The 26,272-nt window shown below is 48.7% G+C and overlaps 2 protein-coding genes across 5 annotated transcripts in view; both read left to right on the top strand.

The window, feature by feature from the left end:
* Positions 1–4,482, top strand: part of UBXN2A (UBX domain protein 2A) — a 53,966-nt gene extending 49,484 nt beyond the window's left edge. For all 3 annotated transcript variants that reach the window (XM_032353191.1, XM_032353190.1, XM_032353192.1), the window contains exon 7: positions 701–4,482. In XM_032353191.1, coding sequence (XP_032209082.1) covers positions 701–893 — 193 coding nt within the window. In that variant the 3' untranslated portion in view covers positions 894–4,482. The remainder of the gene's footprint in view (positions 1–700) is intronic.
* Positions 4,483–5,544: 1,062 nt separating this feature from the next.
* MFSD2B (major facilitator superfamily domain containing 2B) lies at positions 5,545–19,731 on the top strand. Of its 2 annotated transcripts, XM_032353188.1 has the most exons (14): positions 5,545–7,201; positions 10,390–10,515; positions 11,578–11,702; positions 12,281–12,404; positions 12,614–12,692; positions 12,776–12,906; positions 14,909–14,999; positions 15,113–15,234; positions 15,679–15,762; positions 16,076–16,156; positions 16,392–16,501; positions 16,874–17,017; positions 17,258–17,434; positions 18,915–19,731. In XM_032353188.1, the coding sequence occupies exons 1-14, from the start codon at positions 7,115–7,117 to the stop codon at positions 18,937–18,939; spliced, it is 1,506 nt and encodes a 501-aa protein (XP_032209079.1). In that variant the 5' UTR covers positions 5,545–7,114; the 3' UTR covers positions 18,940–19,731. The 2 variants fall into 2 exon arrangements, with proteins under 2 accessions (XP_032209079.1, XP_032209080.1); XM_032353189.1 differs by lacking the exon at positions 17,258–17,434.
* Positions 19,732–26,272: the final 6,541 nt, after the last annotated feature.

Raw genomic sequence — 26,272 nt, 5'->3', positions numbered from 1 at the left:
TATTTAGGTGAACATAACTTTGAGCTGACCTCCAAAATTGCAGTTATTGTAGTGTTGATTACAATAACTGCAATTCTGCCTACACTGAGTTAGGAATTTTACTAATTGTGTTTGAAACACAGCATGACCTGGTATTTAAGAGACATAGCCTGTATCTGTGTAATAGTACTATAGTGTAGTACATATATGATCCATTCAGAACCAGTTACAGATAAATAAACTTTATATTATGGGAACTTCCAGATACACACATGTACCCAAACAAAAGAGAAGACATAGTAATTCCTCATTCAGTTCTAATGAACTGTTTTCAAGGAAATCTTCGACTTCGTATAGTTTCCTATTAAATATTTTAATGTATAACTCTAAAAGGGACGTACTCTATAAAAATGTAACCATAAAATTATATAGGACTGATGAGTCACTGTACTCTACCTCTGAAACTAATAATATATATTAAATTTTTAAAAAAGTATAAATAAAAATGTAACCATAATACCCTTGTCACACTGAAGATAATTAATAGTAATTCCTTACTATCCAGGATCAGCCTTTAAAAAGATCGCCCAAATGATCAGTTCTATCATAATTTGACTATTCCGTGTATTAACATAACTAGAAAGATATCTTCAGCTTATTACCTTACTAAATTTACTCAGGCTTTCATAAAATTATATTAATAGTTTGTGCTGTTTTACAGGATAAGCCACATCAAAGACTTCATCGAAAAATACCAAGGATCTCAAAGAAGTCCTCCCTTTTCCCTGGCCACAGCTCTTCCTTTCCTCAAATTGCTAGATGAAACACTCACATTGGAAGAAGCAGAATTACAGAATGCTGTAATCATTCAGAGACTCCAAAAAACCGCTGAACCTTTTAGAGAACTTTCATAACATTGATTTTTGATACACTGAGTGGAAAGTTTGTAGAGAAATGATGGTTGTAAATGAACATCCAAACCAAAATGAGGGAAAGGAAGTGAGATTCACTGGACTTTTGGTTCGAGCACTATTTAACTCCCTCCTGATGAGAAGATTTTTAAATAAGTACAAGTTAGGAAAGTGAACCATGACTGGAAACTATATTCAGTGCACTTTTCCCAAAAAGCTGCTCAGAAAGAAAACTACACTTATTTTCAAATACCAGTTAGTTATTCAACAATAACGTATATTAAATCACTATATATCGTATAGAATCTTAATGTGTATAAATTAGCAAATGTAATCACGGCACCATTCATTCAGATACTCCCAAACAGCAGCGGTATGTTCAGATGTTAGCTGTCTCAGATTTTTGAAATGACAATATATTAAGAAATTTACATGGCAGGTTAAAACATCAGTGTAATGATTTTACACTGAGATACAGTCAGAAGGCTGGAAGGAACTGCTTTCACCAGAGCTATGCCTGAACCTCAAAATGTTCTCAATTTTTACTTTCTAATGGTGAAATATACTCATTTGGCACAGTATCTAAAATGTATTTTAAGAATAAAACTGCAGCTTAGTATAATGTCAGTATTAATCTGCCTACTCACATTTTGACATTTTCAAGAAGTGTAATTTTTAAAAATTTCTTTTCTATGCAGGAACCCTAGTTCAGCCGTTATTTTGTTTTCTTTTGAAAATTAGGGATTTGTTTTTAGCTAACATTTTTGAGTTAGCCTTTCATTTGCTACCACTCACTTAGAATCTAATGCTTGTGTTGACACATTGCTATTTAATATTTTTTAACTGCATCAGATAAAGTATGGCTTTCAATTCCATATATATCAGAGCCAACCTGGGTATATATTAAAGGATTATTTATTACATTCTGATGCCACTAAGGAAAACATGTTTTGTATCTTAGTCTTTTAATTCAAACTGGTTAGACTTCTATATTTCACTGTCAGATTGAATTCCCTTGCCTGAAGATAAGTTTAAGAAGGTTTTTTTGCAAATTCCCTGTTGAATCTTATTTAAAGCAGAATTTATATTGAATGTGCCAAGGAACTAAGTAGCCATACCTATCAGCAGTAATGTTCACAGGGCACTGGGTATCTGCTGGAAGAGCAGTTCTCAGACTTTTTGGTCCTGAGACCTTTTGTTTATGTGGGTTATATATATGATACTGAAAATAAATTATAAAATATTTATTCATTAAAAATAATAAGCACGTTAATATAAAACCACATTTTATTGAAAATGCATTTTCTAAAAAATTCAGTGAGTAAAGTGGCATTGTATTCCATTTTTTGCAACTGTCTTTACCATCTGACTTAGAGAAGACAGATGGACTCTTGTATCTGCTTCAGCTTTCATTCTGTTGGATGTTGCACATCGTGTGGCCTCTGGTAAATGCTGCTGTATATTCACGAGAGAAGTGGGGGCAAATAATGTCTTAGTTTGGTTATGAAAACAGTTTGACTTAGGGACCTCCTGCAAGAACCATTCTTACAAAGCAGTTTACAGTGATTCTCGAGTCTTAGTGTAAGAATCACTAGGGAAACACTTCAGAGTATCTGTTCCAAGCATCTGCCACACACATTCTGATTCACGGTATCTGGGATGGGTCCCAGATCTCTGCATTTGCAAGATCTCAAGTGATTTTTAGGTATGTAGTAGAAGAACCATTCCTTCACTGTGCCTCCACCCTAAGAAAATAAACCTGCGTGTTTCACCAGGAACAGTGGAAGAAGACTCTCCACTCAAATGGGACTTCTGGACCTTTTAGGTTTAATCCTTTCTCTCCCACGGTTGGTTCTTAGACTGTTGCCCTTTAACTCTTAATCATGGTATAAACCTGTACTCCTCTTCTCCAGGCAGCCTCTTCTGAGGCTGGAACATTTAAATGAGATTTTCATTAGAAGCTCATGAATAACGAAAGGGAAATACACACAACTAGATGACCCGGTTTGTCAGCTGCTCTTGTGTTCGGGTCCCTAACAAGACTGCTTCCTTTTCTAGCTGCAGCCTTCCATGTGGTAGAGGCTTATCTTTTTATCAGGAAGAGAGGAAGGGCAAAGGAGAGCCTTTTCCTTTTGTCATTTACTTTCAGAAGTGAACAGATAACAGAAAGTACTATCACAATGTTTACGGCTGTAGTAGAGCCACTCCAGTGAAATACAACGGTATTCTTAAAATGAGGGGATGGTAAACATCAGTGAACTCTTTCAGATATAAAAATATGATGATGGTTAATATATTTTTCAAGAGTCTGTAAGAAAAGGTTTCCTATAGGCCTATCATGAAGCTTTGTATATTTTAATTTGCATAGTCTATGTGATTCTCCATATATTTCTGTCAAAGGGCTTCTCATTGGAAATACTTTCTCGTACCTATAAAAAAACCTCCTTCGTGGATTTTCCAGTTTTTAATTATCTATCCAGAATATACATAGGAGGTTTTCTTGTGTGTACATGTAAAATATACCCCAGTGAGAAATTCCTATGGAGAAAGACCCATCATCAGCAATACTTCATTTCTGTAACTGTGAACACCTTTGTTAATGTGAATAATACTCTCAGAGGTTTTCAAAATGAGAATAATTCGTTAAAGCTTTCTACCTTAAAAATAGAAAACTGAAAGGTTGTTAATTCAGTGTGTGGATTATGTAAAACATACTGATGTTAGAAGATATAAATTGAATTTGGTGAGGGAAGGCAAACTTGAAAATAATCAAAACATTTTAGGTGTGGAATACAGTTTGACCTACGTAGTTGTTTCAAAACTCATCAGTCTCTTGAAAATCATTGTTTAGGCTGATATAAGAAGTACATTTCTGGTTTTACAGATTCTGATTTAATAGTTAAATTAGTATGCATTATGCTGGCTGTAAAACTGGTCTTATTTTATTTTATAGACTTTTTTTTCACTCAGAACACTTTTCCTTATGTTCATTGTGTTGAAAATACGGTATTATGCATCTGTTTCAGTGCCTTATTTTGAAAGCAATCTTTGGCTAACAGTTAAAGAATGTTGTCTTAAGAATGAAATAATAATTCATTAAAAGGATCTGTGAAATAATCTACAGTTGTTTCTTACACAGTAGTTGCATCTGGGTGTATTTGTTACTTTTATTTGGCACTGGCAAAGTCATTCAGTTTGAGAATCAACATTTATTAGGTGCCTTCTGTTTACCAGGTACTTTAATCGGTGTTGCTTTCATTTAATCCTCAGAAAGGTTAAAATGTGGTATTTTTAATAGGTGCGTTTTTTAAAAAACCATTTGTGTCCTGAGTTGAATTAGGATGAAGACTCCTTGGTAGGGTTTACTTCTTTGTTCTTTCTCTAAGTACAAACCATTTAATTAAGAAGTTGCTCATCATGCTAATCTTGAGATAGAAGTGGCTTTTTCAGTAAACTAATATCTGGCTCTTTGTCATTAGCTTTAAGTATTTTTTTCACAGATAATTCATATTCTTTGTAGAAAATTGTAAAATGCTGAAGTGATCACTAAATCACCTATTTCACCTTTCAAATAATGTAACCACTAATAACATTTTGGTGTGCATCCTTTCAGGTATTTTTAAGTGAGTCAGTTTTTATATTAATTAAAAGGCTTCTTGGTTATTGCAGTGCTGTTTTGTATATTGAAGTCTAACATACTTGTCTTTAAGTAAAAATTACATTCAGAACATGCAATCACTTTAACTAGAATAATAGCTGTTAGGGACAGATGCCTTTAAATTACATTTTTTGTGCAGAAGCCAAAAAATGCAGGGTTTCTTCTTTTACTTTTTTTCTTTCAAAATTAAAATTATGGTAGTATATGCAACAAAGTACAGATATTGGGAATGAAGTGCTTCCAGACCTAAAAATGCTATCAAATGATGTATGTAAAAGTAGATTATCCAAAGAAACTGCAGCTTGAGTTTCCAAGGAATTAAATATTTAACACATGTATTATCTGAGTATCCTTCCACAATCAAGAAAACGGAAGGTACCCATTTTGTAGGTTAAAGAATTGAGGCATATTTGCAGTATATACAAATAATCATTACTCTGTACCCCTGAAACTAGTATATGGTTACATGTCAGTTATACCTCTAATTAGAAAAAAGAATTGAGGCATAGAACATGGATGATTTAAACTGGGTAGTATATACTTTAGGATTATATTTAGCTGTACAGAAAAATCTAAAGTAATAGTGAGTTACAAAACAAAACTTTATTTCCATGCAAAAGTTCATAGGGAAGCAGTTCAGGACTGGGAGATCAGCTTCATGAAACTTGAGACTCCCGTGCTGTTATTCTGCTGATGCCAGCATTTAGCCTCAGGCAACAAGAGAGCTGCTTTTGCACCAGTCACATCTGCGTTCCATATGATGGAAAGAAGCACACACACCTTTACTTTTTTTTTTTTTTTTTAAAGATTTTATTTATCAGAGAGAGAGGGGGAGAGAGCGAGCACAGGCAGACAGAATGGCAGGCAGAGGCAGAGGGAGAAGCAGGCTCCCTGCCGAGCAAGGAGCCCGATGTGGGACCCGATCCCAGGACGCTGGGATCATGACCTGAGCCGAAGGCAGCTGCTTAACCAACTGAGCCACCCAGGCGTCCCACACCTTTACTTTTAAAAGCAGAAAAACAAAACAAAAATGGCTTTATTGGGATGTAATTTACATACCTTACCATTCACCCAATTAAAGTCTACAATTCAGTGGTTTTAGTATAGACACAGGATTGTGCAACCACCACCACAGTCTAACTTTAGGATATTTTCATCCTGTCTTCACCCCTGAACTCACTCATTAGTCAGTCTACCCAAAGCCCTAGGCAACCGCAAATGTACATTCTCTCTGCAGATTTACCTATACTGGACATTGCATATAAATGGAAGCATACAGTACATGGTTTTTCCATCTCATTTAAGGTTTCCAAAGTTCACCCATGTTCTTTTTTGGAATAATAGTCCATTGTATGGATATATACCTACCACACTTCATTTATCCATCAGTTGATGGACAGTTGGGTTTCACTTTGGGTTACAAGTAATGTGGCTATGAACGTTTGTGTTCACGTTTTTGTGTGAACATGTTTTTTTCTGGAGTATATACTTAGGAAGAATTGCTGAGTCTTTGGGTGATTCCAGGTTTAACTTTTTGAAGAGCCGGATGTCCATAGTGCCTCCACCGGTTACATACCACCAGCAAGGTGTCATCTCTCCACACCCTCCCTGATGCTTGTTCCTATCAGCTTTTTTAATCCTAGCCATCCAGTGGTGTATCTTGCAGCTTTGTATTTCCTTAATGACGTAAGAATCTTCTCATGTGTTCATTGTGTTTGGAGAAATACCTATAGAAATCCTCCCATTTTACAATTAGATTGTCTTTTATTGAGTTTTAAGAATTCTTTATATAATCCAGTACCAGTCTATGATTTGCAGATAATGCTCCCATTCAGTGGGTTATCTTTTCAGTTGTTGGATGGTTTGCTGCACAAAAATTTCTCATTTAGATAGTCCCAACTTATGACGCCCTAACAACAGTTGTCTAACCTAATGTTATGATTTGCTCGTTTTCTTCGAGGTGTCTTACAGTTTTAGCCTTTACACTTAGGTCTGTGGTGCATTTTCGGTTACTTTTTGTGTGCGATGTGACCCCTTAACTTTGAGGGGGAGCTTCTCTGGCCAACTGCCTCTACACTGCTCTGCTTCCGTTCACCGGCCCGAGTTACGTGGCTACACCCATCACATCTGCGCGAGGCTGGACAATGTGTGTTTCAGGCATCTTGCATCAAATGTAGATTGTAAACCTTTTCGGCCATAGTCCTAAACAAGTCAGTTCTATTGCTTCGCTTTTCAAGTAAATAGATCTGGCGATTTTTCACCCGCGAGGACTGAGCAGGGTGATCAGCGCGAAAGGGCGCTGGTTCTCACTCCCTCCGGGACCTGCTCCTAGGACTGCAGTCCCGAGGGACTTACCGGCCTTCGCCCCCTACCCCAGCCGCCAGCGAGTTTGGGCTCTCGGGGGAAACGAACCGGCGCCCTTCGCGTCTTCTCGCCGGCTCCCGCGGCCCGCCCCTCGCCGCGCCGCGCCCACTCGGCCCCGGAGCCGCCCTCCCCGCGGGAGCCGGGGCGCCGGCCGGGCGATAACGCCGCAGGGCCGCGGCCGCGGGCGGAGCTGCCGTGCGCAATGGCCGCGTCCCCCGGAGCGCCCCGGGCCCCCGCCGTCGAGGCGCCGCCGCTCCAGCCGGACGCGCGCACCTTGGACCGCGGCTCGGTGAGCGCAGGGCGAGGGGCGTGGGGGGAGCCGGGGCTGCGCGAGGGAGGCGGCGGGAAGGGGCGCTGGCCCCGGCGTTCAGCCTTCTGAGCCCCCCTAATAGAGCCGAAAGGCCGAGATACTCGGGAGCGCCAAAGAGAACAGGGAAACTGAGTCCCAGGCTATGGAGGTAACTTGCTGCGTTGAGTCCGCTAGCCTGGCAGGACAGGGGCCAGCCTCTGGTCTCCTGGTTCTCCCCGCCACAGTCCAGGTCTTCCCGGAGCTCCCCGGCCCCCCGGGCAGGTAGGACTTCCCGCTGCGTGTGGGGGGCCGCCTCCCCTCCCCAGTCTCCGAGAGCAGCCTGGCACCGCTCGCTGGAGACTGCCCGCAGAGACGACTTCTGGCAAGCAGGCCCGCCAGTGAGGGTGGAGGGCAGGTGGGAAGCTGGGGGTGTCCTCAGGCCGTCCTCACCCCTGCGTGGATGGGGCCTCGCACCAGACGGTCAGGGTGGCTGTGTCCAAGAGGGGGCAGGACCCAGGAGCTTCGTGGGGACAAAGCTCCATCGCTTGCTCCATGCTCAACGCGACCATGGTCTGTGGCTTCACTTCAGCCCCTCCGTTCTCTCCCTTAACTCAGTGCTTCCTGTCAGACATCTCAGAGCAAAGGCCCGTGGCCCCCAAGAAAGAAAGGGAGATAGGGAAGCCCCCTGGGGACCCTCCTTTCCCAGGGAGATTTAGAAATTCAGGGGCAGATGAATGGCAGGAGGGAAAACCGACCTTGGCCAGAGAAGCCAAGATGCCACTAGATGGCCAGCATCTAGTTCTCATAACGACCTCCTCGGCGTCTTTCACCCCATTTTACATGGGAGGAAATGAAGCCCAGTCCCGCTGAAATACCCTAGAAGTACCTTCTAGTAGGGCTAGAAGTGGCACACAGAATTTGAATCCCAGTTAGTCCAATGCCAAAACTTGTGCTGGGTTAACTGCAAAAGACTTAAGAAGTTCAAGTAGGTGAAACTGCTGTCCGCAGGCCTCCAAGAGTAGTTTCAGCCGGAAGTTCTCTTTCAAGTGACTTCTGTGTGCCAGAAGCTTGCTAGGAGGGTTGGGGGGAGGGGGGCAGAGGCACAGGGGGTGCTGTGGGGCTATCATGTTGGATTCTGCCTCTTACAATTTCTGGAAGTTGAAATAATGTTCACACAAGCGTCAGAAAAGGAGATGACATCCTGCCTCGTGTGTGGTTTTCTTCTGCGGGTGGGGAGAGCGTGCAGAGGATATGATAAACCATTATCTGGCAAGAACCTCCCTTCAGAAGTGCCCATGTGGGGTGTCCTGCAAGATACTAAAATGGGTGAAGTCATCGTCCTCTCCACTCTCCCTCCCATCCCCTAGCAAAGGATCAAAAGGAAGGATTCCCAGCATCTTTTGAAGAAACAGCCTTTTCCCTAGTCTTCATGACATTGATTTCTTCAACAAATGTATATAGCATCTGCTATATACCAGACATGGTTCTAGGTAATGGGGACATGGTGGTGAATAAAAATTATAGCACGTGCTGTCAGAGAGTTGACATTCTCTTGGGAGAGGCAGGAAATGAATGAGAATGTATTAGGTATTAGGTACACTAGAGAGAGAGTTGGGTAGTCAGGGAAGGCCTCTGTGAGGAGATGACATTCAGGCTTGAATGGCAAGGAGTCAGCTCTGCAGAGACTGAGAGGAAGAGCCCTCTAAACAGAAGCAACGGGAAGTGCAAAGGCCCTGAGGCAGCAACAGGCATGTTCGTATTGAGGCATAGCAAGGAAGGTACCAAGGTTGAGGAGAGCTGTCCGAAGTGAGGTGGGAAAGGGGCTGGGGGCTGTTTGGGTGGGCTCCTGTAGGCTAGATGGGAAGGACTTGGGATTATATTCAAACTGCAGTGGCAAGCTGCAGTTGGAGAGTTTTAAGCAGAGATGAGACAGGATAAAATTTATGTTATAAAAAGATCACCTTGGCTGCTGGATAGAGTGTGGGCAGTGGGGAATGAGCAGAAGCTGGGAAGCCACTTAGGAGGCCACTGATAGATTTGGTGAGGGAATTGGGAAAGAGAAATCAAGGTTTGTGGCCTGAGCTGCTGAGTGGACATTGGACATTGGGGCCATTTAATGCAATAAGGACAATAGGGTTAGGAGTTGGTTTAGACAATGGATGGAAATCAGCAACTGTGTTTGGACCATGCTAAGCTGAAATGCCTGGTAGGCAACCATGTGGGTCTGTTAGTAGGCAGTCGAATATTCCAGTCTGGAGTTCACTGGATAGCTTAGAGCTTATGAGATACATATCTGTCTCACGCACACGCACACAATGCACTCACATGCACACACACACCACTTGGAGTCATGAACATTACTTTATTTCAGTGGTGGGCTAGTATATAGTCTCCCCAGAAAAATAAAGAAAGCAACTCTGATTTGTAGTGTTTGCTGATTCCTGTGGTATAAATTCACCACAGCTGATTTCAGGCTGCCAGTGGTTCGAGGACTGGCCAAGGTCCTGGACATTTTTAACCATCAGCTCCTGCAGCAAATAACACTCAGCTTCATCAAGACACCTCTTGAGGGCGCCTGGGTGGCTCAGTGGGTTAGGCCTCTGCCTTCGGCTCCGGTCATGGTCTCAGGGTCCTGGGATTGAGCCCTGCATCGGGCGCTCTGCTCAGCGGGGAGCCTGCTTCCCCTTCTCTCTCTGCCTGACTCTCTGCCTACTTGTGATCTCTCTGTCTGTGTCAAATAAATATATAAAATCTTAAAAAAAAAAAAAAAGACACCTCTTGAAACTGGCAGGAATACTGTTTGACACAGAAGGCTTCAGGAGATACAGTGCTTTATTGAACGTCACACCGGGAGTTGGTGGCAAAGTTGGGAGCCTCCTGACCCCCCCAGTTCACTCTGGCTTGCTGACTCAGAGCACAAAGCAGACTGCAGGAGGAAGCACTGAGAGGGGAAAAGGAAGAACTTGTCCCCTGGAATGTGGGATCTTTGAGAGGTCATAGCTTAGGACTTTTCCGCCTCTCTGTCTCACTTCCCTTTACGATGATCTAGGGCAAATGAGGACTGAGAGGTTTCTGGAGGAGCCCTCAAGACCAAGGGACCTCAGGATGCTCATGGAGGCTCAGGAGGGTATGGGCGACTGTTGTGTATCTGCACAGGCTGGGGGCTTAGCTCCTGTGTTTCCCCCCAGGACAGCAGAGCCGGTCAGCTCTCATTCTGTACCAAGGTGTGCTATGGCATTGGTGGGATCCCCAACCAGGTGGCCTCCAGCGCCACAGCCTTTTACCTGCAACTGTTCCTGCTTGATGTGGCACAGGTGAGTGTGGGAAGCAGCCCAGGGCCCCCTGTTCCATCTTCCTTGGTACCCAGTTCTCCCGCCCCAACCTGTACTTCCCTGGATGGATGGCACTTCTGTCCCCAAACTGACAGTAAGCCAAATGCCTTTGAGGGCAACCCCCATAAGGATGTTTACTGCAGGCTGTTTGGGGAAACTATGAATGCCCAGCAATATAGAAGTCGTTGGATAATAAGTTGTGTAAGAGCCACATAATGGACTGTTGTGTAGCCATTCGAAAGGAAGAGCTAGATCTGTACCAGTTGGTTTGGAGAGAGTTCCATGATGCACTGTCAAGTGAGAAGAAAAGTTGCTTTTAGAGTATACAAATTGGTTCTGTTTTACCAAAATAAAGACATGCCCCATATGTGTAGGTACATGGGTATGTGAACTATGTGACTATACGTGGTCCAGATACAGGCATGAAGAAAACAAATGACAGAAGGATAGACACAGGCTGTTACTGTTGCCTGTAGGAGGGAAGGTGGCGGACAGAGTAAGCAGAAGGAGAGCTTTCTCATACCGTACCCATGATTTTGTTAAATGACACTCATATGATCTCATTTATGTGAAATTATAAATTATGAATGCACAGAAATAAATGCCTGAAAGGGTGATCGCCAAAATGCTCTGGCAGTTATCTCAGGATGGGGAGACTTCAAAGGAGTTTTGCTCAATGTTTTTCTGTACTGCTTTTGAATGTTATTTTACAATGAGTGTGTCATTTATGTAATCAGAAAAATTAATAAAACATTGTCACTGTGAAACAAAAAGTCTACCTCTGTCACCCTTCTTGTTCAGATGAGGGTCCCCAAGCCTTCTCCAAAAGCGCCTGGGCAAGAGTGGTAATGGGAATGTGGCAATGTGTGGCTGTCGGCTCCTCCCCTCCCCCTCTCTTCACTAGCGCAGCTGTGCCCTGAGAACCTTCTGGATTTGTGGCCGGGGAAAGAGACCTCACAGACCTTTCTCCTGGCAGGTAGGCAGGCCCAGACACCCTCTCTGAGCCTGCCAGGACTCAGCCATCCTTCCGCCTGTGCTTTTCAGATCCCTGCTGCCCAGGTGTCCCTTGTCCTATTCGGAGGGAAGGTGTCTGGGGCAGCTGCCGACCCTGTGGCTGGGTTCTTCATCAACAGAAGCAGGAGGACAGGGTCTGGACGCCTCATGCCCTGGTGAGCAGCCCCATAATCCTCAGGGTCCTGGCTTCCAACCTTGGCCTGAGGCCACCGGGTTTGTGACAGCCCCGCTTCTTAATGGAAACCCGTGTGGATGGTGAGTCGACCGGATGGTTATAGGTGGCGGCGCCGGACTAGGTTAGGCTGAGCCAGGCAGGAGTTCAGAGACGTTCTTGGGGACTCTCCGTCACCAGGAGGCACAGGGCTGGACAAAGCCTTGTAGGCTCCCGGGACTAATTGCGGGGGTCTGTGTGTAGCCAGGGTGGGCTTGGAGGCCTTGGAAGTCGTCATGGAGGATAGGCCTCGCTGGTGCTCCAGGGTCCTGGAGACTGGGAATGGCAAGGCCAACCCCCGAGTGCCCCCCGAGTTCTGCAGTGAGTGACCCCACACCCCCAGCTACTGCCACAGCCCCTCAGCCACCTCTCCCTCTCCTTCTGCATGGTGTGCACACTGGTCGTCCCAGCCCAGGGCTCCCGTTGGGGGCTGATGACTTCTTCATCCAGAAGGGTGTGATGGTTCCAGGTTTGCCCTTTGTGTCCCCCATCCCGTGCCCCACGCCCGCTGTGCTCCCACAGGGTGCTGGGCTGCACGCCCTTCCTCACCGTGGCCTACTTCCTCCTGTGGTTCCTGCCCCCCTTCACCAGCCTGCGGGGCCTCTGGTACACGGGCTGCTACTGCCTGTTCCAGGCCCTGGCCACGGTAAGCCGGTGGCCCTGCTGCTGGTCAGTGGCCACCGGGAGGTGTTGTGTGGAGGGGAGCGGGCAGGTGGCCCCCAGGGACCCACTGCCCGCCGCGGCTCACCCCTCCCGCCCTCCGCCCCCTACTCTGGGTTTGGGGGGCATCCGCCGGGACATGCCAGCGGGGTCGTCGGGGTTGGGACGGGGTTGGAACGGCCCGGGCGCCCGCAGTTTTTCCAGGTGCCCTACGCGGCGCTCACCATGCTCCTGACCCCCTGCCCGAGGGAGCGGGACTCGGCCACCGCGTACCGTGAGTGCGGGGCGTGCGCGCGGGCGGGGGGCCGCGGACCCCGGGCCCGCCAGCGCCCGTCACCCGGCGCCGCTCCGTCCCAGGGATGACCATGGAGATGGCGGGGACGCTGATGGGAGCCGCCGTCCACGGGCTCATCGTGTCGGGCGCCCATGGGCCGCACAGGTGCGAGGATGTCGCGCTCGCCCGGCCGGCCGTCGTCTCCCCCGACGCGGTGAGTGTCCCTGCGGCCCGGCCTCTGGGCGTCGCCTCTCCCGCCCTCCCGCTCCTCCAGCCGGTGCCCCCGCGGCCCGCGGCCCGCTCACCCCGCTTCTCCGCCCGGGCGCCTTCTCAACGGAAAGCAACAGATCGCAGAGCAGCGGGAGGGGAGAGGTGGGAAAGGGCCGCAGGCAGGGGCAGGGGGGAGGGGCTGGCGTCCCTGCGGCGCTCGGGGTGACACCCCCCCTGTGGCCGGTCCCACCCCGGCCTCACCCGCAGCGTGCACGGAGAAGGGGACACCTGAAAGCAGTTGCCCCTCGTCTCCCTGCAAACCAGATCTCTCCTCAGCAGCTAAGTCCGCGCCCCTGTTATCCAGCCAGTTCAGCTCTTCCCTTCAGCAAGTGATGTGATTGTCCGGCGCCCCGGGAGCCAACATTTACTCCTCCCTCTCCAGCCATGACCCCCACTCCCACCCATTACCAAATCCCATGCCCCTGTTCGGCCCCAGATCTTCTGCACCTGGCATCCCCAGCATCTCCCAGTCACCCCAGGTCACCCCAGTCCTGCATCAGTCTCCCACAGAGTACCCCAGCCTCCAGCGACTCCCCCAGCCCGGTCAGGGTGACATTGGAAAGGAGTTCCATCTGGGGGGTCCCCACCTTCAGGACCCAGCTGGGGCTGGCTTCGGTTTGTGGCCTCTCCTCAGTGTTCCCTGCATCATTCTTTGTCATTTAGGAAATAGCTCAGATTTACAAAACATTATCCAGCTGCGGTTCTCCAAGTGTGGTCCCTGGGCAGCAAGCAGCCTCAGCATCACCTGGAAACTTGTTAGAAGGGCAGATTCTTGGAGCCCTGCCTAGAACTACTGATTGACAAATTTGGGGGAGGGAGCCAGCAGTCTATGTTGTCTGAACAAGCCTTGCAGGGGATTCTGACCCCCACCAGCGCTTGAGAATCGGTGGTGAGAACAGTACCACACCAGGGGCCCTGCACCGGCTCAAGAAAACATTACAGTTCAGTCCTGTGTATCCATCCCAGCCCTCTCCTCAGGGCCAGCTACAAATCGGGCCCATGAACACTGCAAAGTGCAAACACTGGGCTCTGGAAAGCCGAGGGATTGCTGGAGTCGAGATGCATAACTGACCCCACCCAGGCGCCCTCAGACCCATCCTGGAGGCCGGCCCAGGACCAGAAGGTGGTGGCCTTGCCCCTCCCAGACTGACTCTTTCCACATGTATGCCCATGTCCCCGCTCAGGCCTCGACAGGCCCCCTCCCCAAAGGTACTGGGTCACTCTCTGGGTGGGGGTGACAGTGGCCTTGGGTTGGCCTGGCCTGGCCTGGAGTGCAAAGGAATGGGTAGCAGGAAGCTGAGAAGGCCACCCCTAGAGGTGGAGCCTCCCATGAGCCCAGGCACAAAGCTCCAGGTACTCCGGTGAGGCCCTGTCCACCTCCTTCTTTCTTCCCCTCCCCAGAGACAAGCTCAGCCTGAGCAGGTGACTGTTACTCCCATGCCTGTCTTTACATGGATTTTATCACTTATGTATCTTCCCCTGGACAGCAGGTAGCACCATTTCTGTTTTCACCATTTATCTGGGTTCTCGTGCCTCACGCTATGCTGTAGCTTTCTGCTTGTGCGTCTGTCTTCTGCATTCCATGCCCCTTACTGGGGAAGGACAGGAGTCATGTACTGAGCATTGTAATCTCAGGGTCTAGCGTGCAGAAGAGCCACCAATGTTTGCCTTAAAAAAGGAGAGCGAAAGAGAGAGGAAGGGCGCCGACCCCTGGTGGCATGGATGCCCTCCTGTTCATGCAAGAGGCACAGAGGCAGCAGAAGGACCATTCTGGGCCCTAACATCTCTGTCTCCTGCTCTGCTGATTGGCAGGAGAGACACCCAGCATCCTTGGGCTTGGACTGAAGGTCCCTCTCTGCCCCACTGGGAAACACTCCTGTCCTGGGTGTCCCCACTTCTGTAGGTTGGAGACATCACCCCCAGCCCAGTTCTGTCCTGTCCCACAGACTCGTCTCTACTCCATTGCAGCCGCAGTGCTTGCTCTGACTTACCCTGTGTGCACTGGTTTGCTCTGCCTTGGGGTGAAGGAGCGACCAGGTAAGGGGGTGCAGCCAGACCGTGGGAAGCCGAAGCGGGGACAGGATTCCTCTTGGGCCTGCATTTTGGTTTTAGACTCTGCCAAGCCCAAGTGTTGTTTTCCTGTGTTGCAGACTCCTCCGGCCCAGCCTCAGGCCAAGGCCTGAGCTTCCTGGCTGGGCTGGGCCTCACTGTCCGGCACCGGCCCTACCTGAAGCTGGTCATCTCCTTCCTGTTCATCTCGGCAGCCATTCAGGTACCTCTGGCCTTGGCTCTGGCCATACTGACCCTGTGTAGGTTTAGGTTCAGCCTCTCGGCCCCACCGACCAGAGTTGGGCTTAAATCGAGAGAAATGGTGGCTGGCACAGGTTCCAGAGAGTCTGGTGCAGGGAGGAGAGAGACCTAGACAGAAGTTGTGGGACCAGGGAGAGGGTCAAGGCTAGGCAGTAGGAAGCTGACAAAATCTGGGTAGTAAGGTCCACTAGCTGGGCAAGGGGAAGGATAGACTAGGAATGGTATTTATACCTGTTTCAGGGCTGAGTGTCCTTTGTGGGGGAGGGGACTGCATGTTGCATGATGATGGCAACAGCTGGTGTTTGAGGTCCCAAAGAAGAGGCCAGACTTGCGACCCAGGCCTCGCGCTTGACCTCTGAATTCCTGCCATTCCCGAGACACACCCACTTGCTGTTGGCTTCCTCAGGTGGAGCAGAGCTACCTGGTCCTGTTCTGTACACATGCCTCCCGGCTACATGATCACGTCCAGGGCGTGGTGCTGACCATCCTGGTGAGTGGTCCTGGGGTGATGGAGACAAGCTCCCGCAGAGACCTGAGTCGGGGACCTGGTGTGGTTCTTGACAAGACTTGTGTAGCCAGAATTCTGGTCAACATTCTGGACTCCTCTGTGATCTTGGTCACCTGCACTCCAGCAGAAGGTGGGATCGAGGCTGGGGTCGTAAAGTTCATAGCCACTGGTTCCAACCCGGGGGGGCAGACTCAAGGTCAAGCATCCCACCTAAAAGCCAGGGCCTTCCGGAACCTGGGTGGGTTAAGGCATTGGCAGCCCCGCCCAAGCTGGGATGATTTCTTTCTGTTCACAGGTCTCAGCTGTGCTGAGCACCCCACTGTGGGAGTGGGTTCTACAGCGATTTGGGAAGAAGACATCGGCCTTCGGGATCTGTGTGAGTGAGACAAGAAGCAAGGCCTGGAGTGGGTGCAGGAAGGTGGCAGGGTCAGGGAGGTAGCCTTCGAGCCTGAGCTTCCTGGGGCAGGCAGGGCTGATCTGTACTCTCTTGTGTCTTCAGTCCCTTGGAAAGGACCAGGTGCAGGAGCTATTAGTAAAGACTGGTGAGTGTGGGAATGAAAGAGCAAGTCAGGGGCCGGTGGAAGGATCAGCTGGTGTATCTGTCTCCCCAGGTGATGGTGCCTTTTGCAATCCTGTTGGCTGCTGTACCCACAGCACCTGTGGCATACGTGGTGGCCTTTGTGTCTGGCCTGAGCATTGCTGTGTCCTTGCTGCTACCCTGGTAGGCTGGGTGAAGGGCAAGAGATGTGTCCCTCCTCACGGGTATGCCCTCTTCGCATCCACCTGTTGTCCCAGGCCCCCTGTGCCCGGCCTTTGCTGGGGAGGGGCTCTCCTACCTGCAGGAGATGGAGGCCACCAGTTCTGTCCTTGGCGCTCTCCTGGAAGGGCACTGGACAGCAGGAAGTGTGGGCAGCCGTGTTAGGGGAGGGAGCTGAAACGCAAGCACCTGTGGCCAGGCTCTCCATGGGCCAGTCCTGGTCCTGCGCAGCAGGAACCCAAGGATGAATCTGACTTGGTCTCTGTCCTCAGAGAGCTCTCAGGCTGGTGGCTGTCAAGGGGATAAAAGGGATAACCCTGCAGCCCTCTCCCGCAGGTCCATGCTTCCAGATGTGGTGGATGCCTTCCAGCAGCAGCAGCAGCCTGGCCCGGGCCTGGAGACCATCTTCTACTCATCCTATGTCTTCTTCACCAAGCTTTCTGGCGCAGGCGCCCTGGGCATCTCCACTCTCAGTCTGGAGTGAGTCCCAGGGTCGGGCTGTACTAGAGGCACAAACACCGAGTGGGGTGGGAAGAGGGCAGAGTTCTCCGTTCCATCGGCGCTCCCTGGTCGGCCCAACTCTCCCTTCCACCGTGGTTAAGCTGATCTGGCTGGGGAACGACTCCTAGATTCGGGGCGCTGTGGGGGTGGAGTACGGGGAGCCCTCCTGCCGGGTCCAGTGGGATCGGAGCTGGAGGCGTGGGGATGCTGTTTCTCCAGGTTTGCGGGCTACGAGGCAGGAGCCTGCACGCAGGCGGAGCGGGTAGTGGTGACCCTAAAGGTCCTCATCGGGGCCGTGCCCACCTGCATGATCATCACCGGTCTGTGCATCCTCATGGTGGGCCCCGCACCAAAGGTGCCGAGCCAGGACCCCTCCCGCCAGCAGAGCCTTCAGAGGTGGGCACCCCACGCACACGGGTAACACGCGGCGGGGTACCAGCAGCCAGGTGCGCACGAACGTGTGCCAGCGTGAGACTAACAGGCCCACCGTTGTCCCTGAGACATTTACGAGGTCGAACACTCCCGCCTTTGCAGACTCTTCCCACAGACCCATCACTCTTTGGTGATGCCGTATGCTCCTGGATTTTTTTTTTTTTTTTAAGATTTAGTTATTTGTCAGAGAGAGTGAGGGAGAGCATGAGTTGGGTGGGGGGGCAGAGAGAGAGGATGAGAAGCAGACTCCCCATGGAGCACGGAACCCAACACGGGGCTTGATCGCATGACCCTGAGATCATGACTCGAGCTGAAACCGATGGAGCCACCTGGTTGTCCCTGCTCCTGGACTTTCTTTTTTTTTTTTTTTCCCGCCCCCCCCCCAGCCCCCTTTTTTAAAAAGATTTTATTTATTCATTTGTCAGAGAGAGAGAAGAGAGAAAGAGAGAGAGCACATAAGCACAGGGAGCAGCAGATAGAGGGAGAAGCAGACTCCCAGCTGCTGAACTCGGTCCTTAGGTCGCCAGGATCATGACCTGAGCCAAAGGTGGTTGCTTAACTGGACTGAGCCACCAGGGCAACTGAGACACCTGGGCGTCCGCTCTTGGATTTTCGCCAGCTACTCTGCACATCCCTTCTTAGTCTCCCTCCCCCGATTATCTGTCGCATGCGGCATGGAAGGGCTCCCTCCTCGGCCCCTGCTCCCTTTGCTCTCCATTATGCAGGCGCCTGGTCCCCGAGCCTGATCTGGAGCCCTCTTATGCCTGGGGACTTCTAAAGCCGCCCCTCCCCGCAGACTTCCTACAAGTTCCAGATCCACGTGTGTGGCTCTCATTTGCACTCCCCCCCTGATGTCCCACAAGCATGGCGTCAGTTTCAAAGAGCCCCAAACTACTGAACTCATCTTCTTTCCGAGTGGGGCTCCTCCCCCTGTGACGGCACCGTCCTCTCGCCTGGAAGCCGAAAGCCGGGTCCTCTTCTGCTCTTTCCCCTGCAGGTTGTGCGGAGCCACACTCTGAACCTTGTTCTGCTGGCTTCCAGGGCACTGATCCCACCGCACAGGGATGAGAGGCCTCCTGGCTGGCTTTCCCAGGGGACTGTGGGGATCTTGAAGCTGGGGCTGTGTTTTATTCGTTTCTGCCTGCCCGGCCCAGCCCAGCACAGAGGCCAAGGCCACGCCGGGGCCGCAGCGTCAAGACGTCTGGCCCGGCAGCTTTCAAGAGCATGTGGCCACCTGCTTGGAGATGCTCCCACACCCACAAACACCAGCACACGCCCACACAGAGGAACACAGGCGGGCGGCAGGAAGTGGCACTGCCGACGGTCCCTCATTCTCGGCGTGGATGCTCAGACTGGCCAAGTAACACACGTCCACAGGGGTCTGTGGCCCGACATGGTCCCCGTCCACCCTCATCCGTCTCTTTGGTTTCTTTCCCTTTTCCAGGAGGACCAGCTACAGCCTCGCTTGAGGTCTGACCGTGTGTGGGCTGGAACCACAGGAGCCAGCGTCTTCTGGGCTCAAAGTCCTTCTTTCTTCTCAGTCCCTTAGCACGCCCATTTCAAGGGTTACCTGTGACCCATCTTTCCCCCTGGGACATGGAGTCTTCGGGGACATCTCCTGAAGGGACTGGCCTGGGCCCCAGGACCCTCCCCCGCCACTTCTTGCTTGTTGACCGCAGACCGTATCTGACAGGCCTGTGCCCCGGACCACCCAGCTCCAGGCGGCTCTGACCTGGAAAGCATCCCGAGAACAACTATTCCTGGAAAAAGGAAGGCCCACCCCCTGCTCACCTGACAGGACAGACACACAGACGTCTTGCTCTTCCTGACACCCCAGTGGACACCTGAGAGGGAGGCTGACAGACACCACACGAACGGGCAGAGGGGGACAGATGGACTTGTTGGGGATGACTCAGGAAAGACGCAAATAGAGACATTGAGACCAACAGACCCCAGAAGGAGCGAATGGGGACAGCAGCGGGGGAGGAGACCGAGCAGAGCACAAGAGGCGTTTCTCTAGGCTTTCGGGTCGTTCGGATAAGCCGGCCACAGTTTCCGGAATCAGACACAGACTGATACTGAGCTACCAAACATCAATCCCCTTTACGAACAAAAGTTATTTTTGCGGAAATATTTTTCTGAAATTGTATCTTATGAAAGCACAGGAACCACAGTTTTCTAAAGGCCATATCTTTGGGGAAGAAAGATCCACTGAGATTTATTTTTAAAATACATATATCTATTAAAGGCTTTATCTTCTACCAGGTCTACAAAATATGACGATGGCCATCCCTTTCATCCGACCTCCTGGGAAACCACTGCCCAGGGAGGGAAGGGAGAGGATGCCTGATGTCACTGCACCTGGCTCTCCAGTCCCCTGCTCTGTCCCCTCCATGGGGTCAGCTCTCCCAAGGCTAGCCCCCCTCCCACTTCCTCATTAGACCTTTGGCTGCCTCTTAGTTCCAGACTCTCACCTAAGATTGCCAGAGCTCAGACTCACACTCAGGCAGGATGTACCCCCCAAAGCATGAAACATCTTGCTTCCTCCGCAAACACTGTAGCCCGAGAAGGAACCTGACCTCCAAGTGAGAGTGCACAGTGTGACCTGCTCTGTCTGACGCTTGAGCTCTCTGCTGTTGGGCCCCTGACATGGGTATCTGATCCTTCAGGTTACAGGGCATCAGGGAAAGAGCTGGGTCAGCTTCTCTTCATTGCCCATCTGACTTAGGAACGGGCTGACAGGAAGCTCTGCTCCCTCCTGGCTGTGCGTGGCACACGCACGCATGCACACACACACAACAGTTTCTCAACAGTGGAAAATCACGGGCTGCAAGGACAGAGCACCTGCTAAGACAGAAGGTGACATAAAGTTTCTACCATGTTACCGTGCTGTGCTTTGGAAACATGGGCGACGCAGGTCGGATGAGAAGCTTGTGCCAAATTCTATGTTACCTGTTTCCCAGGAGCGCAATCTCAAAGGAGCTGAAGTATACTGTCCCAATACAGCTGCTGGGGGCCACCTCTGGGGTCAGGAGTTAGATCTTAGAGACAGGAGGGGCTGAGGGGGAGCCCAAAATGTATTATTCTCATTTTCAGATGTGGGAAAAGGCTCAGAGAGCTTAAGTAACTTGCCTAAGATCAGCTGGTGGCAGCAATGGCCTTGAAACTAAGTGGGCCTGACTCCAAAGCCTGTGGAGATAGCGGGTACTGAATACATTTGTTGGAGGAACGGCCGGTGCCCAGAGGCCAGCATCCCCTCCTCTGACCCTCTGCTCCGATCCCACAGTATTATTCCCACTGTTTGGGAACTATTATTCCCAATTCCGCCCATTCTTCCTCCTCTGGGTCCTTCAACTCATATATGCCCACAGAGCCTCCTGATGTGCCCCCGACCTTCTTCTGACACCCGTTCTCAGAGCCAGACCTCCTGTTTTAGAAATCCTAAGCAGGCTCCATGCCTAGCCCAGTGAAGAGCCCAGCGCAGGGCTTAATCCCACAACCCTGAGACCACAACCTGAGCCGCAATTAGGAATCAAGACACTCAACAGACTGAGCCTCTCTCTTTCTAACCCTGAACTGTCTGCTGAACTTGAGAAGCCCCCTGAGTACTCTCCAGGCAGGGTGAAAACATCCTCTGTCTAAAGCGGAACTCGTCACCTCCCCACATCTGTTCTGCCACTTGCATTTTCAGGTAAATTGTATCAGCATCTATCAAGACACCACAACCAAAAACTTGGTGTTTTCTTAATTTTCTTTCTCCCCCACTCACTCTGCCACTCACTCCCCACGCACTCCCCATGCACCCCCAAGTGTAGATTAAGCAACGGGAGGAAAGGGTTGCAGCTTGTAGGTTATTATCAAATGGTAGAAGTTACTTGGAATGGGACAGAAAATTGTCCCCAGATATGGCTGGGTGTGGCTCTAACCCACGTGGCAACTGACAGAGGTGCCTGTGAGGTGTCTGAGTTGTGTCTGTGTGTTGGTTTGTGCACTCCTACAGGACTTCATTCAGCTGGGTACAGACTTCCGTGTTCACCTAGTGTTTCTTTGGGACAACACTGGTTCATAAGCAAGGAAATCGTGTTACACGCTAATTGTTCCTTAATATAGTAACTGTGTTGGAGGGAATTTGTGTTTTCAAAACAAGCATTATAACAGAACTGATTGTATATGTGTGTGAGTGTAAACAACAGAAATCCTAAATGATCTCATAAACATTCAAGGAATGAAATAAATATTTTAAAGTAGTCCCACAGGGGCGCCTGGCTGGCTCAGTGGGTTAAAGTAGTCCCACAAAGTAAACATGAGATCCAAATGATATTACCAAGGGCTATCAGACTTTCATAAAGGATCATTTCATTCCTTCTGGAAATTTTTTCAGGGAAGAAAAAAAGCACAGATCCTGCAAATCATTATATCAGGCCAGAATAACTTTGATACCAAAACCAGACAAGCAAAGTAAAAAAGAAAGGGAATTTACAGGCTGACCTTGAACACAGAACATGGAAATAAGAATCTGAAGCAAAATATTAGTAAACTGAGTCTGGCAATTTCTAAAAAGATAAACCCATCATGAACACATTGGGTTTGTTCTAAGAATGACAAGTTTGTTGCACATGAGAAAAATCTGTCAAGTGAAACTTACCTCATTAACAGATCAAAGGAGGAAAAAAGTTGTGTTCTCAATAGATAGGGAATCATTTGATAAAAAGCTAATACCCACTCATGATAAAAGTACTAAGCAAACCAAGAGGAAAAGGAAATTTTTAAACCTGAGAAAGGGTATCTACCAAAACCCTATAGTAAGCATCATTCTTAATAGTGAAATAGTCCCTTTAAAATCAGGAATGGGGTGCCTGGGTGGCTCAGTGGGTTAAGCCTCTGCCTTCGGCTCAGGTCACGATCTCAGGGTCCTGGGATTGAGCCATGCATCAGGCTCTCTGCTTGGTGGGAAGGCTGCCTCCCCCTCCCTCTCTCTGCCTACTTGTGATCTCTCTCTCTCTCTGTCAAATAAATAAATAAGATCTTTAAAAAAAAAAAAAAAAGGAAGGAAGAAACAAAATTGCCATTATTTGTAAATGATATGATTACTTACACAGAAAACCCAAGAATCTACAGATAAATTATTAGAATAAAGGAGTATAGCCACGGGGCACCTGGGTGGCTCAGTGGGTTAAAGCCTCTGCCTTCAGCTCAGGTCATGATCCCAGGGTCCTGGGATCAAGCCCCGCATTGGGCTCTCTGCTCGGTGGGGAGCCTGCTTCCCCCTCTCTCTCTACCTGCCTCTCTGCCTACTTGTGATCTTGGTCTGTCAAATAAATAAATAAAATCTTAAAAAAAAAAAAAAGGAGTATAGCCAGATAGTTGGACATAAAATCAACAAGAACAAACTACATTCGTATATGCCAGCAACAGTTATAAAACAATTTTTAAACAGTAGCAACAAAAAATATATAAAATACCTAGAAATAAATGAACAGGATGTGAAAAGACTTCTGCTTTTGGGCATGAGGGACTAGTAGAGACCAGACCTAGTCTCTCAGCTGAAGCAATTAAGAAAAACTGGAGAAGATACATGAAACAACAGTTTTCAAGATGCTGGGCATGAAGCAACAAAGGAGGAATCTCTGAACGATGGGAAACAAAGGAGGTGACGTTTAAGATTACTCCAGCTTGTTTTCTTGAGTTTCCAGATGACAGTGAAGAGAACCATCTGGAACCCAGAGGACTCTAAGCTGAGAAGATGAGTTGGGGACACTAAAGTGGCTCGGGTTTGCAGGACAGAATATTGGATGAGAGGGAGCTACACTGACAGAAAACTCAGAGGGGTCCCCTCAAGTACTCAACAGAATGTTGAATAAAGAAATAAATGTGGGAGCACCTGGGTGGCTCAGTCGGTTAGGTCTCTGCCTTCGGTTCAGATCATGATCCCAGGGTCCTGGGACTGAGCCACATGTTGGGCTCCCTGCTCCACAGGAAGCCTGTTTCTCCCTCTCCCACTCCTTCTGCTTGTGTTCCTTCTCTCGTGTCTCTCTCTCTCTCTCTCTCTCTGTCAAATAAATAAAATCTTAAAAAAAAAAAATAAAGGTGAAAGGCAAAACTTTCATAAAGGGAAAGACTGATAAATGTGACTTCCTTAAAATGAACGGTGTATTCAACAAGACCCAACATAAAGAGAAAAGAAAAGACACAAACTGGGTGAAGCTATTAGCCACATGCATTAACAACACCTAGAATATAAAAAGAATCCCTACAACTCAATAAGAGAAAGACAACCCAATAGAAATCGGGGCAAAAGAAACAAACAGGGATTTTGCCAAAGAGAAAATCAAATGGCCAATAAACACATAAAAGATGTTCAGTGTCCTTGGTGGTCTGGAAGTAAAAATTAGGATCATAATGAGAAGCCACTTAAAACTACTCCATTGTCCCAAGAAGCCTTGAGCATGAAAAACAATAGGAACTCTGATACATCGCTTCTGGGAGTGAAGACTGATGCAACCATCTAAGAAAATAATTGTAATTTACACACCCCCTGTGCTCCAGCAATCCCACATCTATGTCAAAGACCCTAGGGAGAGGGCGGGGATGGCTCAGTCGGTTAAGCGTCTGACTCTTGATTTTGGCTGAGGTCAGGATCTCCCGGTCAGAACCTCACAGTTGTGAGATTGCACCCCACCCCACGTGGGGCTCCCCGCACAGCATGGAGTCTGCTTGAGAGCCCTCCCACCCAGGCTCACAAGGGTGCCTGCACTCAGGGGCTCTTTCTCTGAAAATAAAGACAATTAAGAAAAAAAAAAGACCCTAGAGAGACTTCTCAAATACTTGCTTCAGGACATACTTAGCAAGACTATTCAAGGCAATATTGTTTATAACTGCAAAAATAAAACCAGGGAATGGTACCAATGTGCACAGTAGGAAAATGGATATATTATGGTAACTCAAAACAGCAAAAATAATAGAACAAACACATAACAAGCATGATTCTTAGAAATGATATTGAGGGAAAAACGTTAAGCTGCAGAGGACTATATACAATATAACACCATTGTATAAAGTTCAAATACAAGGGGACATAAACACTATGTTGTTTAGGCCAATGTGTGTAGGTGGTTGTTGTAAAAAAAAGAAAGGAATGAATGATCACTACAACAATCAAGAAGATTAGTTACCTCTGGGGTAGAGTTCTCTCTATAGAAAAGGATCCAGAATGGTTTCTAGTAAACTGGTTCTTAAATTAGGCAGTAAGTGGGGCACCTGGGTGGCTCAGTGGGTTAAGCCTCTGCCTTTGGCTCGGGTCATGATCTCAGGGTCCTGGGATTGAGCCCCGCATCTGGCTCTCTGCTCAGTGGAGAGCCTGCCCCACCTCCCCCACCCCCCCACCCCCCGCCTGCTGCTCTTCCTACTTGTGCTCTCTGTCAAATAAATAAATAAAATCTTAAAAAAAAAATAGGCGGTAGGTGGCTCATTGTATTATTAAGTTTTCCTGGGGCACCTGGGTGGCTCAGTTGGTTAAGCAGCTGCCTTCAGCTCAGATGAAGACCCTGGGGTCCTGGGATTGAGCCCCGCGTCCAGCTACTGGCTCAGGAGGGAACCTGATTCTCCCTCTCCCTCCACTACTCCCCCTGCTTGTGCTCTCTGTCAAAAAATAAATAAAATTTTTAAAAATTAAGCCTTCTTATACTTTATATGTACTGTGTATATCAAACAACACTCATACAAAATTTAGAAAAATTTGGGCACCAAATGGGATTTGTAAATAATGTTTTTCCCTATGCAAAATATTCTCAACAGAACATTTAACAATAATTAAAAGATTATAGCTCTTCTGTACCTATATCCGAAGCCAGCAAATACTGGATTATCTTCTATTGCTCCAATGACTATAATAATAGCAGAGACCAGGGCGCCTGGGTGGCTCGGTCATTAAGTGTCTGCCTTCGGCTCAGGTCACAGTCCCAGAGTCCTGGGATCAAGCCGCACATCGGGCTCCCTGCTCAGCAGGAGGCCTGCCTCTCCCTCTCCCACTTCCCCTGCTTGTGTTCCCTCTCTCACTATCTCTCTCTCTCTCTCTCTCTCTCTCTCTCTCTCGGTGAAATAATAATAATAATAATAGCAGCAGAGGCCAAGGAAGTATTTTTCATAGGATAGTTGTCATGGAATCAGATTTGTTGTAAAAAAAATACGTAATTTATGTGCCAGACCGTCCACAAGAAGAAATACAGAGACAATGTCCACAAACATAAAACCAAGAACTTTGCTTTCTACCAGCAATGCTGGCAGAGAAAATACCATCAGAATATTTCAAACGGCCACAACAAGCATTAGTGATTTTATGGACTCATTCACAGGACTCTGACTAGGGAAATGGCAGTCATAACCTGTACGTACCTTGAGGCACCGGCACTGATCTTCCTATGGGGTCCCCAAGCCCCCCAGGCTTCCTAATCATGTGCTTTTATCCCGCCCAGACACTTTCTCTGCAAGAGGAGCCAGGCCTCAGGCTGTCCTCAGCCTCGGCTCTCAGGCACCTGATTACAGACCAGCGGCCCCACTTCCATTATCCCAGCAGCCGCTAATGCATTTAAACCGCAAGATGGGCCCTCGCCTCAACCCTCTCCAGCTCCATCTTCATAAACGGGAACAGACAGACAGGAGTCCCCAAGGGTATGAAACCTTTCCAGATAATTTTCAAGGAGAGTGGGGAGTGGGGTATGCGTCTGTGCTAATGGAACCTCTATGGCCGAGGCAATTTCTCCGCAGAGCTGCCCTGACCAGCCACACACTCATCGATCTGTCAGG

Source organism: Mustela erminea, chromosome 7 (genome assembly GCF_009829155.1).
Source record: "Mustela erminea isolate mMusErm1 chromosome 7, mMusErm1.Pri, whole genome shotgun sequence".
In the NCBI taxonomy this organism is placed as follows: domain Eukaryota; kingdom Metazoa; phylum Chordata; class Mammalia; order Carnivora; family Mustelidae; genus Mustela; species Mustela erminea.
The sequence above is the reverse complement of the archived record's forward strand: the minus strand, read 5'-3'. Positions and strand labels throughout refer to the sequence as shown.

Excerpts from the sequence above, each read along its gene's own strand:
- MFSD2B (XM_032353188.1), top strand. The coding sequence starts at position 7,115 with ATGGCCGCGTCCCCCGGAGCGCCCCGGGCCCCCGCCGTCGAGGCGCCG. Across the intron at positions 10,516-11,577 it reads TCCTGCTTGATGTGGCACAG|ATCCCTGCTGCCCAGGTGTC; the intron begins GTGAGTGTGGGA and ends TGTGCTTTTCAG. Across the intron at positions 15,763-16,075 it reads GCGTGGTGCTGACCATCCTG|GTCTCAGCTGTGCTGAGCAC; the intron begins GTGAGTGGTCCT and ends TTCTGTTCACAG.